Source organism: Amblyomma americanum, chromosome 1 (assembly GCF_052857255.1).
Source record: "Amblyomma americanum isolate KBUSLIRL-KWMA chromosome 1, ASM5285725v1, whole genome shotgun sequence".
Lineage (NCBI taxonomy): Eukaryota > Metazoa > Arthropoda > Arachnida > Ixodida > Ixodidae > Amblyomma > Amblyomma americanum.
In genome coordinates this window covers 324,995,879-325,012,677 of record NC_135497.1, presented here as the reverse complement: position 1 = coordinate 325,012,677, position 16,799 = coordinate 324,995,879, and the positions used below count along the sequence as shown (strand labels likewise).

The 16,799-nt window shown below is 47.5% G+C and overlaps 2 protein-coding genes across 2 annotated transcripts; one reads left to right on the top strand and one right to left on the bottom strand.

Moving 5' to 3' along the window:
* Nucleotides 1-6,889: 6,889 nt before the first annotated feature.
* On the bottom strand, nt 6,890-9,515 carry LOC144099141 (uncharacterized). The gene is made up of 3 exons (XM_077632245.1): nt 9,413-9,515; nt 7,572-8,380; nt 6,890-7,067 (listed from the first exon to the last, which is right to left on the bottom strand). The coding sequence occupies exons 1-2, from the start codon at nt 9,416-9,418 to the stop codon at nt 7,574-7,576; spliced, it is 813 nt and encodes a 270-aa protein (XP_077488371.1). The 5' UTR covers nt 9,419-9,515; the 3' UTR covers nt 6,890-7,067; nt 7,572-7,573.
* A 5,626-nt stretch (nt 9,516-15,141) lies between these two features.
* Nucleotides 15,142-15,933, top strand: LOC144099136 (uncharacterized). The gene has a single exon (XM_077632236.1). The coding sequence runs from the start codon at nt 15,142-15,144 to the stop codon at nt 15,931-15,933; it is 792 nt and encodes a 263-aa protein (XP_077488362.1).
* Nucleotides 15,934-16,799: the final 866 nt, after the last annotated feature.

The following is a 16,799-nucleotide window of genomic DNA, read 5'->3' as shown; positions in this document are numbered from 1 at the left end:
CTGCTGTTTTTTTTTTCCTTTAGCGATGCTTCTATCGTATTTACTGCCTAATCATCTCTATGGGCGAAAAGATTTGGAAAGCAAAAATTATCTAAAAAATTCCTTCAGCCCCCTGAACTACACACGCTGTTGGCTTATCCTGTCCAGAGTGCAGAATTTCAGTCCACTAATGGGGCAATGTGACCAGACTTCAACGTCTTATCTACTCAGCGCAAACATATGAAAGAAGGCAGTCATCACTGAAAGCGAAGAAAGTGTAGATTTTTTTGGCAGAGTGGCTGTAACAGCGCCTAAGATGAAACAAAGGAAACGAGACACACTTGCGCTGACTAGCAAAAGTGGTTTATTGCAGCACGTGAGGCAGTACGTAAAGGAACTATGGTGAGCGAAAACAACAAGAGAAACCACACAACCACACAACCGGGAGGTGTTATCTGCGTCAATTATTGAGAAATACATATTCTTATGGGAATAGAGCTATCAACAGTCTGCTGAAGCACGTGTCATTGGTTTTGTGCAAATTGTAGGCCTCGGAAATAAGCTTCCAGGTCTCCTCTTTATATCCAGCGATGATAGTGGTCCGATGCAAAAAAAAAAAAAGATTCACAATTTTTGTACTCAGCACAGGGCATGGTTTGTACGTGTCTTGTTCTCTATATGTTTGGCGTGCTCACATAGTCAATCGTGAGTGCAGCACCCCGTTTCACCGATGTAAAAATGGGTGGATGACGTCGGAATCTTTTATGCCACACCGACGCTACAGTCAACGAACTTCGGGGTCTTTTTCTGAAAGCCTTTTTCCCTTCCTTCTTGGTTCCCTGGTTCGCACAGTCCACATAGTTTATTACGGGCGGAAACCTCACGGCCGCTTTGTTTACAATTTTTTTTCAGGTTCTGTAAGGCTTTTGAACGTGCAGGATGCAGTAGGTTTTCTCCTTGACTGGTTGGTCAGCACTGGTGTGCTTGTTCCTTCGTATTCTGCATTCGGCAAGCAGGGACTCCGTTACGCTCGACTCAAGATTGTGTCGAGCTCAGGTGAAGACCCTTTTCACTTGAGCGTGGAAACTGACTTTCGTTTGATGCCCACATGCATGACCTCTGCAACGCTGCTTTTATGCATGCTTTTGCGATCACGCGCTTGACAATCTAAGAGTTGACCGCCTTTAAAAACAAATAAACAAAAATAAAAGGCAGAAGGTCCTTCCAGGGCCGCGTCAAGTATAACCAACACACTTGGTCGTTACAAATTACAAATTACAAAACCTGAGGTTATTAGCTATAAGCTCCACAGCAACACAAGTAGTTGGTTCAGTACGGTTGGTGTGACATATACGATTCCGATGTCATGCGGCCTGTTTACCATCGGTGAGACGGGACGCTGCGTCAACGATCGGCCACGTGATCACGTCACAGATACAGAGAACAGGCCACGCAGGAACCATCTAGCCATACACTGTGCTTGTAGAGCGGTTGTAGAGCGGTTTTGCATCGGAATGCTATCATCGCCAGATATTAAGAGGGATCCTCGAAGCGCATTTCCCAGGCCCATAATATGCACAAAACTAACGACACGTGCATCAGGAGCCCATTGATAGCTCTCTTCTCACAAGAATATTCATTTCTTAATTAGTTACTCTTAATAATTTCTCCCGGCTGTGTGGTTGCTTGGTTTTTCTGGTTGTTTTTATTTGCCATGTTTCCTTTATATGCTGCCTCACATGCTGCAATAAATGATTTGTCTGCTAATTAGCGGAAATATGTGTTCAGTTCGCTTCGTACCATCTTAAGCGCTATTACATTTTTTCCATCGGTATTTACCAACCAGCCCGCATCAGCCCTCTTCTGATAGTTTATTCATGCCACGTCAATTGCGCAGCGTGTCGATGCAGGCAACCATGGCGCGCAACAACTCCTAGACACATGCTCATCTGAGGGCGATGGCCTCGGGCTCCGTTTCAACGCCACGAAGTCTGCAGCAGTCAGGTTCCCGCCGGAGGCGTCCGAGGACAGCGGTCAAGAGACCCCACCCCTGCATCTTCAGAACAGCAGTGTCCTTTGGTTGCCGTCCTACAGATACCTGGGAACAGAAATCTCGGCGGGCTGAAACTATGTACAGGATTTCGAGAAGCAACTCCGGAGGAAGGCCATCAGACGACGGGCTTTCCTGAGCTCACGCGCCTTATGGGCTTTCAACCGTTTTGAAGTCACCCGATCGTTATGGAAGGCGGTGGCGGTGCCAGGCCTTACCTTCGGCAACGCAGTCATCTGTTTATCCTCCGTGACTCGCCAAGGTTTGGAGACACGGCAGAGAGGGGTGGGACGAATGGCCGTGGGAGCTCACCGCAGTGTGCCGAACGAGGCGGTACAGGGTGATCTGGGGTGGTCCTCCTTTGAGGCACGGGAAGCCGTAGCCAAACTGAGCTACTAGCGCCGTCTTAGCGAAATGCAGGACGGCCGCTGGGCGCGGGAAGTGTTCAAGTATGTCCACCTGAGGTGGGTCAGCACCAAGTGGCCCCGTCGCACCAAGAGTATGGCCGATAAATGCGGAGTGGTGCCCCCCCCCCCTCACTTACTTCAAGTTTACAACCCAACGGACGGCAAACGATCCGAGAACAAGTGCGATGCGAGGAGCAGCGTCGTTGGCAGCAGACGGCCCGCGAGAAGCCAGCCCTGGCCGTTTACCAACAAGGGAAATCGAAGGTCGAAAAAGAGCCCCTATATGACAACACTAGGGGCAGTGGACTGTTTTGCCAAGCTAGGAGTGCTGTGCTTCGCACCCGATGTCTTCGAGCAATGTACACGGAGGGTATGAGCACGACGTGTCAACTTTGCGGAAGCGCTGATGAAACCATTGAGCACATCGTGTTGGAATGTGCAGGCCTACACCCATCGGTTTCATATGCACAGGACAATTCCTCAGTAGGCTCCATGCCACCTGACGCGATCAGCGGATCCAACAGCCCCGGGGCACTAGCGATGGCACTCGGTTTTCGCCGACCGGACGAGCCACCGCAATGGAAGCTGGTTGAGCGAACCAAGCGACGTTTGGAACATTGGTGGCGTACACGACACGGTCACGCTCCTTGAAGGCTCAGGGGACCAAAACGTGCCATGAGCGTGCGTTAGGTGTTTTTATTCTTTAATTTTTATTTTTTGTTAACTTCTTGGCTTGATCCGGTTTTTAGTGCCGTTGATCTCCCGATACAAAGGGATAGCCAGTATCATCATCATCATCGGTGGTCACATATGGTCACGGCCCCACCAGCGAGACAATACTGTAATGACCCCTCTCCAAGGCGTGGAGGAGGGGACTTTTATCGGCGCTTCTCGCCGCACCTATTAGAGAAGCGCGGTGCGCTGCCCCCTATTCATCTCTCTTTCTGCAGCGTATGGCGTATGGTGGGGGGTGGAGGGGGTGGGGGGTCCAAGGCTGCCACGCAGCACCCTCCTGCCGCCCGCCAAATCTGAATGTGAATATAGTCTGTAAGGTAACACCTGCGATCTTCCTCCCCTCTCTCTTCTTGTTAATGAGAAGGAAAGAAATGATTCTGAAAGGATGCAGAATGCCCGCCAGTTTCGGACTTTCTCGATCACATTACTAGAAGAAAACTTCGGGAGAGCGTAACTGTTTATTTATAACTTTAAAAAAATAAACAGAACAGAAGAACAACATGAAAAAAAAAACTATTTACATATGACTGCTTCGAAAAAAGATCTGACAAAACCATCCCTCGGTTCCCCCAAAACAGCCTCTTATAATCCCTATGTCCCCGCCCTCAGTGGGGACAACAACCAACTGGGTAAATTCCCAAACGCTCGATCAATCAAGCCTCGGGAAAGGACTACACAGCAAATCAAAGATACGAGAAAGATGTCTTCCCCATCCAACACTACACAAGTAATTTCACTCTCCACTAGCTTAGCGAACAGCCTCGTTTTCCGGCGCTTCGACATACTTACAGGCCCATAAAAGGCAAACATAATATATACACAAGTTTGTCAGAAAACCGTCTCAGAGGCAGACTTAAGTTGTCATTAGTCAAAAACCTCAGGAACCCTCGCGCGCATATTGAGCGGGCGAACGCCGCCTGTCCGACAAAGCGCGTACCCCGTGTCTCCGCTGTTTGTGACGAGCGGTCATTGTCCCCTTGTGAAGCTGCCGCAGGAACAGACTTGTCCATCCAGGAAAGCCGCAGAAGACAACATCCGCGCATCCGGCGCCGGCGCCATAGAGTTGGGACAAAAGGGCGCAACGCGGATGAGTAGTTGCTTCCCGCGTGCGGAAGCGCTTCCGGTGGGGACCTTAACGAAGGATACCCCTCCCGGTTTCGTAGAATACTGCGCTTCTCGAAGACGTCTCCATGCACCGCCAAGCTAGCTAAAGAACACTATCCTAAGTAGCGGCTGAGACTCGTCCCTTTGTTCTGCAGTCAAATTTTACAGTTCAGCCAAGGAGCCAAAAAATACACACAGAAACGCATAAACATGGGGCGCTGCATCCGTGAGCAGGGCGCCCCGAGTGATTCTCAGAACAGAAATGTTTCTTTTTAATTATATATTGTTTCTGATGTTCATAAATGGAAAATTAGTAGCGTAATCATTTTGTACGTAAAATGTATTTTATTAGAAAGTACAATAAAAGGCAACCGTATACCGTCCCTGAGATCCGAACCAACGACCTCCGCATGTCGCATACGGTTCTCTACCAACTGAGTTATCGCGGCAGCTTTCCGACCTTCTGCTTTCGAGTAAACTTGTGTTGCGTGTAGCCAGCTTTGAAAGCGTTCAGTAGTGCCACCCTCGACCATAGCAGCAGACGTGGAACGTCCTGTAATACCGCAAGTGCCACCCAGAACGTGATAGAAAGATGAGGGCGGCAACTGTGTGAGAACCCTATTTTGCTCCCTACAGCATCAGGGCTGCCAGGGCTCTTAGCTATAGAGTTGGCACGGGTATGGAAATGAGCTCTTACGACACACATAAGAAGGAAGGCCACAGTCATCGAAATCAAGGAGAGCATAAGTGAACTCTCTTTGTAATGGTTGAGTTTTTGTATTTGACGTATTAATGGGATTCAACCTTCTTGGTTTATTTCTCTAGTCCGTAATTGAATTTAGCTTATAATAAAGTTGTTCAGTCGTTTTCCAAATACACATTATGGAACGAAAATGACAACAATCATTATGACAAGGAAAAAAACAACAATTTAAAAAAAAATCACCCTTTCCGTTCCTCGCTTTCGACGACTTTTGGCTTCATTCATATGCATCTTGTAACAAGCCCCTCATATGCCTACCCTTGCCTGCTCAGTTACTTAATCCAAGCATTTCTACGAACAATGCGCAGGTACACCCGGAAGCAACGTCAATTTTCTGCTTGTGACATCCTGATAAATTTATGAGAAAGCTTCCTTGCTTGCAGTCGAATAAAACGAAATGGGCACAGTGGGGAGCACAGGCTTGCTAGCAATGTTTAAAAAAAAATAAAATGCGCCCTTAATCTTAGATATCTCATAGGGCATGCAGGAGAAGTAACTATCCTCATCAGTTATTCTTTCTACGTAGTTCACAGCGTGACTACTTGCGCAATGACGTCACGCTGTTCAATTAACTACCGTAGCCGGCAACCTGTTAGGAAAAAAAACGTATAACGGCGCCGCGAGTGAGGCTATTCGCTGTAAAGACAGGTGTTGCTTGAAAACGACGACTGCAAGCAGACCGCACCCGCCGCGGTGGCTCAGTGGTTAGGACGCTCGGCTAATGATGCGGAGTTCCCGGGTTCGAACCCGACCGCGGCGGCTGCGTTTTTATGGAGGCAAAACGCTAAGGCCCCCGTGTGTTGTGCGATGTCAGTTTGATGAACTTTGACCATTCACGTCAAAGTTCGCGGAAGGAAGGGCACAGCTGGCCGACAAGCCAAGTAAATAAAAGTTAGACATTTTTAGGCGGTCCATTATATGCATTTTGAGAGGGAGCTTTGGCGATAGAGATCGTACAACTCGTCGGCTCTGTAAGAAATGTGAAGAAAGCTTGATAGTATAAAATTAGTGCCCCACACTCTGTTCACATCATAAAACTTCATAACTTGTGATTTTACCTGGCTATTATTATTTGTTGGCGGTACTGTTTCTGTATACCTGAAAAAAACATGCGAAAGGCTGGCCATAGCTAAATTTACTGATGTGTGCGCCTTGTTTCTTACCACGTTCTGGTAGTGTTCATGGCAAAAATTTATACTTTGGTAGCGACGATTTCCTAAAGTAATTTAAAGGACGCGAATACAGGCGTTTTTATTAGTTCATTTTTTAATTTTTCTTTTTGGGTGGAAAAAACAGCGCGAAAGGGACGGAAGACAAAGAAAAAGGAAACCACACGGACGAGCGCTGACTCACAACTATTTTTTATTCAGAAAAAGACAGACATTTATATTTAAAAAGTCACATGACCTGACGTCACTCGCGCACATGCCCAGAAATACAGTGACGTCAGGTCATGTGACGTCAGGTCATGTGACTTTTTAAATATAAATGTCTGTCTTTTTCTGAATAAAAAATAGTTGTGAGTCAGCGCTCGTCCGTGTGGTTTCCTTTTTCTTTGTCTTCCGTCCCTTTCGCGCTGTTTTTTCCACCCAAAATGAACGCATACCAACTCGCCCAACTTTCCATTCTACTACAGTTTAATTTTTCTAATGCAGCCCCGCCAGTACTTAAGCGCTGAGAAGACAATCATTGTTCTTACGCAGGAAAGGTGTCAGAAAATCGCGGCATTTCAATAATTTCCTACTCGTCAGCAGCAGGTAGTTTCGTTCCGCTTCAGTTGTGCTTGAATATTGTATCCTACCGCACACAGAAGAAGGAAAAGAAATGCCGCGCCGGTAATGAATGCTGGCACAAAAGACACGATAAAATGAATACACCTTTCATAATTCGACAACGACCACTGAAGGCTTACATGACTCAACCACGAGAAATATGAATCAGGCAGCAACTTTATTAGCAGAAATGACGACTATGTGATTGCGCTTCCGTGCGGAACTTTCACACATGCCGGGCTGGATTCCAAGAGATTCTGCAAAAAAAAAGGTTCTAGTCACCCTTAAGCTATAAATCAATATCATGAAAGCTTTCCCCACAGAAACAAGAATATTATGAACATTGCAAATGATAATGTCTAGTTTGTTCTGAAAACTATGTAATTACATATTCTAACATGACATTTCCGCAGACAGCGAGAGGAAAGCCCATTAGGTAAATCAGTAGTCTTATTAGCTAAGACATGGGTAGCGCGCAGGCTTTCCCAATAATGCTATAATTTCAAAATGCACATCGGTATGCACCTCTGCATCATCAATCGAAGCCAATTCCTCGAACTAATTAGGGAAACTACAAGCAGTGATGCACCGCATACTTTAAATACTTCTAAAAATGAACATAAACGCGAGCGAGTTCTATTCCGGGCATTAGAGAGAAGCACTCGACAAATTTAAACATTTATTATTTGCTATCTGCCCAATTTGTTGAAGGCTCCATATGCCATTGAAGCAAGGCTGCTGTACCAAACACAAATACTTACTTTCAGCCATGCAGACCGACACCACCAGCACCAACTCCGCCAGCCTTTCCGAAAGAGGACTGCCCGAAGCCGGCCTGGTGTCCTGAAGCGCCGTTGTTAAATCCAGATGAACCCTGCTTGTGGCCTGAGCCGAAGGTCTTGCTGTCGCTGGCTGAGAAACCGGAGCTGTGGCTGTAGCCACGGTTGTTATTGAAGGCGTTGACCTTGCTGCTCGATGCTCCACCGGCGAAAGCTCCCGATCCCTGGTTGTGCCCGGAGGCGCCGCCCTGGAATCCTGACTGGCGGCCCCCGGCAGAGGAGCCGTAGCCTGACTGGAAACCACCGCCGATTCCACTGCCTATTCCCGCTCCGACAAGACGTGGGGTGCCAACGACTCCACTGCCCACGACTCCCGGACCCGCGACTCCAGTGCCGACGAGGGCCGGACTTCCCAGGCCCGCACCGGCAAGACCAGCACCACCTAGGCCAGCACCGGCAAGGCCAGCGCCTCCGAGACCCGCTCCAGCGAGACCAGCTCCGCCGTAACTGGCACCGGCTAGACCAGCTTCCCCGAGACCAACACCCTCAAGACCAGCTCCGCCAATAGCAGCTCCAACAAGACCAGCTCCACCGAGACCGGCACCGACCAGCCCTGGGTCCATGCCTGCACCGTAACCTCCGACGCCGCCAAGTCCTACGCCGCCACCCAGGATGCCTCCGCGGGCCTCAACGTCTTTCTTCTCGTCCTTCTTGCTGTCCTTGTTTTTTGTAGCATCTTCGGCAAAGACGGCACAGGACACAAGGGCGGTGACAACAGCGATGGCGAATATCTACATTTGAAGTGACAAGAGAAAGCATTTATTACCCTGGTTAGAATAATGACTTTATTCCGCTTAAAATTGTCCTTCACTTCTTTATTCCTAAATTAGTATCGTGAGGTCTCAACTCCTGACGTAGAGCAATTTTTGGTGCCGTGATAATATCTTAAAATCATCAAGTCGAGAAGGACTTCAGATGCAGCCACAGATGTAGAACCATTGCAGCCTCCTTTCATTTGTATTTGTTTTGAATTTAGTTCAGTTTGAATCCTTAATAAATAATAAGCCTGGGTTTTGAAAGGGCTTGAGCATTAATAAAGAGCAGCATTTATATTGTACAGGGAAAATTATATCAAATCGAGGCGTCTATGAGAAAATAGCTCCTTTCGTCAAAAAAAGAAACCTTCGAATGACTAGACATCATCAGTGAATATGAAAGTTTAAAATGAAGAACTACTAATATTTCGCAAGGCTCGTGCTAAATTACTGTTTTTTCTCAAGCTTCGTGTTTTGCGTTACACCAAAATTGCAAAAGATGATGATGTATTCTTTGATTCACCTGCATATTGTAACTAAATATCCAGTACAGTATTTGCGAAAAACACATCTGCTAGGAAAGAATAAAACGAAAACAAACCTCAGAGTGCCGACCAAGTTTAAATGAATGGGAAATAGCGGACTTTTTTGTTTTTGACAAAAGAGCTCGGGTCTCATGTGGATGCGGAAACGTTGAATACTGAACTTTCTTTTACATATCGTTGCCCTGTGGTTCTCTTGCAGTTCCAAGATATATCAAACATATCCCATGTTTTGACACGGCTGCAGCGCTCGTAAATATGAACTACGAAGTTCAGAAATCGTTGAATGGACTGAAAAATACTTTTCTATTTACCCAGATTACAAATAAAGGTTCAATAAAACGTCATGTCTGATTGAGAAAAATGCGGTTAGGCACAAATACCAGTGTATAGGCAGGTAGCCACATAGAATTAACTGTGGTAGGTATCACAAAAGTCTCAGAAGTTAAAAAATATGAAAACACACCTTCATTGTTGCTGACGCTTATTTTTGCTCCACGCGACTTGTTCTGGACTGCTCTTTTTGGTTCTGCAACAGATCTTTGCTAATGACTGATTTTCTTCGCCCCTCCGTCTGGCTTCTTATACTTTTCATGAGTCCCCGTTGCGCGCGTGTTTAGTTGGAAGCCAACATACAAAGCGGAAACGGCAAGAAGTTCCAGGAGTGCAGAGCCACAGTAGTTACGTTTCTATCCAGTAAGGAAGCCGCGGAACCAGAGCACCTGGCTTTTGCATGTTTTCTTGGAACTACGCTGCTTTTCACCTTAAGCTAGTGCTCTTGCTTCAGACACCCTTACCCTCGCAGTTGCGTCCCTTCCCGCTTGTGCTCGAATGACGCTGATGGCCTTGGCATCGGGAAACTCTAAACTGGAGCGCGTTCGATAACGCAGCCTCCCAAACACTTCAGATGCTTTAAGCGTGGTGACGCCATGGCAAGGATTTGCTTTCGCGTTTAGTCAAGTTTCCGCTTGCGTAAATGCATATTTCTTTACATTAAAAAGCATTTCTATTTGAGACCCACATTTACTCATAGCACGGCTGCCTAGATTTTCTAGTAAGGGTACAAATTACTTTCCTGCGCGGAAAGGAGTAGCTGAAGTAGTCCAATAACACAGTTCCCTCACTTCTCCTTATACACTCAGTTGTGAAAGTATGCTAATCCTACGAACGTGGCCCCAGTGTGACACCAGAAGCGTGCACTGTTTATTTTGGCGGGCACGCGGGCGTGTGTGTGTGTGTGTGTGTGTGTGTGTGTGTGTGTGTGTGTGTGTGTGTGTGTGTGTGTGTGTGTGTGTGTGTGTGTGTGTGTGTGTGTGTGTGTGTGTGTGTGTGTGTGTGTGTGTGTGTGTGTGTGTGTGTGTGTGTGTGTGTGTGTGTGTGTGTGTGTGTGTGTGTGTGTGTGTGTGTGCGCGCCGAAGCAAAGCAGCATAGGGGAATGTTTTTCTTGTGGTTTTTTCAAAGGGAGATTAATGCGCCATTATTTCATCACTTAAAGATGCTTAGTTACAATATATGCGTATAATAAAACTCGCGAACACGCTCCGCTACGTAGCATGTCGGTCGTTATCGTAGTCAGGTGCTCTACCTCGAAAGTGCTCTACCTCGAAAGGGTTGGGCCTGCCAAAAACGGTTTCCTACGAGGCCGGAAGCTTTTTGTGTTCGCTAGATGAGAACGCAATCAATAACATCATGTAGCGTGCATTGCTTGCTTTTTTATCTTTCTTTAGATACGTCTTCCCGAAATCAATGGCGGCCTCAGAAACTAGCAACTGAACACAAGATGTGTTCGTAAATGTGCCAAATAAATAGCACATCTGCCGCCACATAGTCAGTAGCGAAATAATGTGTATTTTCGGCCTGTATACGCAGTAATACCACTGTACGTAGAACACTGTTTCTATGTTCTGGAGTGCACGAGCGGCATGCCCTTTGCTTACGAACGCTTTCAGCCACACAACACTCGCGCTTCACTTCTTCTAGGGACCATAAATGCATCGCCAACAATCGCATGATGACAGCTCTTTACACACCCTGTAGATGTGAAAATGTTCTTCCTCCAACGCTCGTGTTCATGTGCAGCGCTCTCTGTAATATCAGACGGGGTAAACAAACGTCATCGCTCTGAATATGCGACGCAGAACATCAGAACAGCGTACTCAGTGAGCGTAATTTCTTTTTGCTTCGTACATCCATCGACAGGAACTCCATAACGATTTTAAAAATCTTAGTTGATAAAGATAATAAAGAACCCATTTGCAACAGGAAGACTGTACAGATGAAAGCAATGCAATCTTTGGATTAGTCGAAGTTGAAAGGAAACTTGTTCAAAATAAAAACGTGACTAGAAACGAGAACTCTGTGCATGCTTTGTGTTTGACAAGCTAACTAAGCAATCATAGGCATTTACATTGTACGTTCGGCACATATACCACCGACCCATGCAGTCACACATAGTGAATACAATGCAGTCGCACATAGTGAATATATTTACTTTGGTACCAAACAAAACTTTCCGTGAAGCAAAGCATCCATAATAACGAATCGTGAATAAACACAAAATGAAAAATCATGCAGGAAAAAAAAAACCAATTAAGGCCTCACTCTTTAAATAGTGACATTGAAGTGAAGTTATGCATAATATTGGGAGCTCCGAGCGCATTATGCTGGTCGCCATTATCTATATATTAATGGGGTGCAGTTTGAAATGCCTACTGGTCCATGAGACGTGGGATGGCACTGGATTGCGTGATGACGTCTGTTATTACGACTCTTAGCGCCGCTTGAACCGCTAGTACATATCTGTATTCAGTTGGATGAGTGCTTCTGTATAAGGTGTTCAAAACAGCAAAAGCCACCGAGCTTTGTCTTTTATAACCTTTCACGGAATGCGGCAAATAGTAAGGCGTGCTAACCGAGCACATTCGCAATGGAAAGTACGAAACCACAAGAGCAATGGCCGCCATTAAGCAATTTGCTCTTCCGCACAGCCTTTCTCTAGTGCCTACACTCAAAATCCAGGGATTACATACGGTTCAGGCGGTCGAGATTTTTATTGCGGAGGTATTTCTTGTCTTATGAGGGGCGTGTACAGGACCTGGCAGCAGAGCGCGTCATCAGAGCGTGTCCGCTCATGTGAGCTCACTCGAAGAAAGAAGTTCGCCGGCATTGCAGTTCGAACCTGCAGGTCCTCTGTGTGCCACGCCGGCACGCAACGCATATGCCTCAAAGGGTCTTTTCTTTTCCAACATCGTGTTTGCAATACTAGGTTATGTACAGAAGGGGCTATATACAAATTATTTACAAATACCTAAGCTAGTGGCTGCACTTCGCCACCGGTTCAGAGGAGAAAACACAACTAAAAGGGCGGCAAGGATACACACCGTATCAAAAGCGGAAACCAGTCCAGTAGAAAGTCTCTTTCATCTTAAATGTCCCTGAGGTGGAGCATCATTCGGCTAAAATGGCTTCTGGGTGAAACTAGTCCAGGCGTGTTAGAGGGGCACGAAGTGAACGCGTTGTAGTGTGTATACGATAAAGTTTGTTGGTGATAAGTACTGATGTTAGACAACAATGACTTGCAAAAAAAAGTTGCTGGCGTCATCCAAGCGTCACGCGATAAGTGCCACGTGACGGCAACGACTTGAAAAAAGTTTCCAACGTCATCCAAGTGTCACGTGATAAGCTTCACGTGACAGCGATGGCATGCAAAAAAAAGTTGCTGACGTTCAAACGGAAACGCTTTCGCATTTCTCCAATGCAGCAGAATGCAGCGCTCGCCAACTTTTGTTTTCGTCACGGTCCATATTAACGCTCTGTGCATTTTCACCCCGCTGTAAGGATTCTGGCGACAGCCCGTCGGGGTTAGCTGCGTAGTCCGCCCGGGGACACCTGCAGCCGGGGTCTCTGCACGACGATAGGGATCTTGGTTCCCACGGCCTGTCCTCGCTTGGGTTATTGGATTCGAGACGGACGACTCTGCCGCCGTTTGTAAACAACATTGCTACGGAGGCAGTTAGTGACCGCCAACCCGAACAGGGGTGGCTTACCCATTCTATTGTGCCGTCTCACCGGCGCCTCGCCCATTCGGACTTTCCGGAAGACGTGTCTGGCTTGACAGCGTGAGAACTGTCGTTCGGACGCGAAGACAACGCTCTCTCTGGTGGGGGCGATGGTCCAGCGGCACCCTCTCTCTCCGGCGAGACATGTGTGTGTGTGTGTGCGCGTGTGTGCGTGCGTGCGTGTGTGTGTGTGTGTGTGCGTGTGCGTGTGTGCGTGTGCGTGTGCCTGCGTGCGTGCGCGCGCGCGTGTGTGTGTGTGTGTGTGTGTGTGTGTGTGTGTGTGTGTGTGTGTGTGTGTGTGTGTGTGTGTGTGTGTGTGTGTGTGTGTGTGTGTGTGTGTGTGTGTGTGTGTGTGTGTGTGTGTGTGTGTGTGTGTGTGTGTGTGTGTGTGTGTGTCTGACAGCGCAAGTTAAGCCCCGCCCAACCTGTCGAAGACCTCCTCGAACCTGGGGAATCCTAGGGACCGGATCCTTTTAAAACCGGACGACGAGTGCCGTGAGAAGGAATCCTCGGTCATCCTCAGATCTTCTCAGATCCTCCGGCCTTCCCCCGCCACCCTCAAATGGGTTCCTATATCTTGTAAATAATGTAAATAGACCCCCTGTACAGTTTCCTTCATAACCAAGTCCGACAACGTCATTCGTAGAAGGGACCTGCGGCGCTGAAAGAGTCAGCTCACGCAAGGACCCCTCATCCCCAACAACTGGTGTGCAGCAGCTTGGATGGACTGTGCGACAACGTGCTTTCTCAACCGGTAAGCGTTTCGGCATTTTGCTATAGGATTCGCGAGGCTTCAGATTTTGAGAGAATATTCTAGAATCACTGGGAAGTGTATGTCAATTGAGAAAGAGTAACCTCACGAAATTTTGAAGACAGCATTGCCAAAGCGGAGAAAGCGTTGTCATGGACCTTATGAAGTTGTCAAAGCCGGATTTGCTGTTGTTATGCGAGGAACTGTAAATAGAAGTACAGAGCAAAATTACAAAACCTGAAATATGCAAGACAATTCAAAAACACGTAGAGGACTATCAGCTGTTACATACGTGGAATTTGGTACGGGAAGAAAAAGCACGTAGAGAGAAAGCCGATCAGGAGGAAAAAAGAATAAGGGAAACGGAATGGGAAAAAAAGAAGGAACGGCAAAAGTGGGAAGCTGAAAAAGAGGAAAGAAATCTAAAGCGATTGCAGCTTGAAAATGAAAATCGGAAAAAGGCGACTGTACGAGAGCCGGATCTCCTGAAAGAGCAAGCGATTTACAATCATATAGAATGGACAGATTCATGCAGCCCTATGAAAGCGGAAGGGACATAGGATTGTACCTGGGAAACTTTGAGAGAACTTGCGAAAGGGAGAACTTTGCTCGCAGTACATGGCCGCAACGGCTTCTGACACTCTTGCCATGTGAAGTAGCTGAAGTCATAGCGAGACTTAGCACGCAAGACGCAGCTGACTACGAAAAAGTCAAAGCCAGCCTACTAAAAAGGTACCGGCTGTCTGCGGAAGCTTTCCGACAGCGCTTCAGGAGCACAATGAAAAACGATAGCGAGGCCTATCCGGATTTCGCGTATGGCCTAAAGACGAATCTACTAGAGTGGCTGAAGGAGCCGAGGTTTACGAAAGCCGAGACAAAATCATCGAGTGTTTTTGCCTTGGGCAATTTTACCGAAGCATTCCCCAAGTGGTGAAACTGTGGGTTCAAGACAGCGAAAGAGTCGACACAGTTGAAAGAGCCGCTGAGCTAGCAGAGGAGTACGTTTCGCGCAGAAGGTTGAGCACTGAAGAGGGTGCGTGACACGCTCGAAACGCGATGCGAGATAAAGGGCCTAGCAGAAAGACGCGAAGTGCTAGAAGTTCGGAGCAATCAGAGGCAACGAAGGTAGCGCCAGAAAAGCGTGAAGGACAGGCGAAGAGACAGGGAGCAGATAAAGCCGCGAAAAAAGAGTTTGAGGCTCGTAGGCCATTTCGCTGCTACAACTGCAATGGTGTCGGGCACTTTGCAGCCAAGTGTACAAAGCAACGTTTGGTGTTCTCGTGCGTCGAGGATAACGCCGAGAATCTAGAGCTCCTTAAGCCATACCTGCACGAGCTGCACGTTAACGGGAAACCGTGCAGGGTGCTTCGTGATAGCGCCGCGACGATGGACGTTGTTCACCCGTCTTACGTGTCAGTGGACGATTTTACGGGAGAAGTCTCGTGGATAAAACAGGCAGTAGAAGAACACAGTGTATGCCTTCCCATAGCTAGAGTGATAATTTGTGGACCGTTTGGAGAGCTAATCACTGAGGCAGCAGTTTCGAAGGCCGTGCCACTTCAATATCCTTACCTCTTCTCGAATCGATCAGACCAATTGCTACGCGAGAGAGGCCAGAAACTCGGAAGCGGGGTGATACAAGCTTTGACAAGATCGAAAACTCGTCAGCTCGCATCTCAACTAAGTCAGATTCCCGAACCTCAGGCAGCCAGAGACGCACCAGCCAGCATATCGTTGCAATCAAATGAGGAGGGAAGTGAACCAACGAGGAATGAAAGCCAGACAGCTGACCGAGCAAATGAGCGACGAGGGACTTCAACCACTAAGTCGGTAGAGGAATCAGAAAACGCTGAAGGATCCGTTTTATCTCCAACATCGCGTAGTTTTGATCGCCTTCTGCAGGTGAACAGGGAGTCCCTAACAAAAGAACAGAAGCAGGATCCCACTTTGGAAAGACTGCACCTTACAGCTAAAGAGGGCATCGCGAGACGCAACATAACGATGCATGAGGAGGGAGGCTTACTATACCGACACTACCAGGACAGAAAAGGCAAAACATTTGATCAGCTGGTCGTGCCCGAAAAATACAGAGCGGACATTCTGAGTCTCTGCCACGGACATGGCTGGACAGGACATCTGGTAATCAATAAAACAAAAGATCGGCTATTAATGGAATAATATTGGCCGGGTTGTTTCAAAGATGCAGAACGCTACGTAAAATCATGCGATGCGTGCCAGCGCGTGGGAAAGCCGGGAGAGATATGGAAGGCTCCACTGAAAATTGTTCCATTGATCTCGGAACCCTTCCACCGGCTTGTAATAGACACAGTACGCCCTGTGCGTAAAACTAAATCACTCTATAAATACTTGCTTACTATGCTATGTCCAGCCACAAAATTTCCCGAAGCAATTCCGTTAAAGGACTTGAGCTCCACAGAAATAGTTGACGCCCTTTTGTCAGTGTTCGCGAGAATAGGATTTCCGGCCGAAATCCAAGCCGATCAGGCGACAGTCTTTACAAGCGCCTTGACGACCACGTTCCTAGAAAGATGCGGAATAAAACTGTTACACAGCTCGGTGTATCATCCGCAGTCCAACTGTGTAGAGAAATGGCATTCGGTGCTGAAGCGGGTGCTACGCGCTCTTTGTTATGAACATAAAACAGATTGGGAGGATTGTCTGACGGCCACACTTTTCGCTTTACGAACAGCCCCCAACGAAACTACGGGGTATACGCCAGCAGAACTCGTGCACGAAAGAGCCCTCCGCTCTCCCCTCAGAATGCTGAGAGAAATGTGGGAAGGGACAGGAGAGAACCAGACAGTGGTTGAGTACGTGCTTCAGCTGCTGTACCGCCTTAACAACACGAGGGAATTAGGAAACCGAAATATGAAAGCTGCCCAGGAGGCCGCCAAGGTCTATTACGACAAAAACGCGCGCCTTCGAGGTTTCACCGCGGGTGATCGCGTGATGATCCTCCGGTCATCGAGAAAAAACAAGCTGGAAGTTCACTGGGATGGTCCAGTGGAAGTGTTGCAAAAACT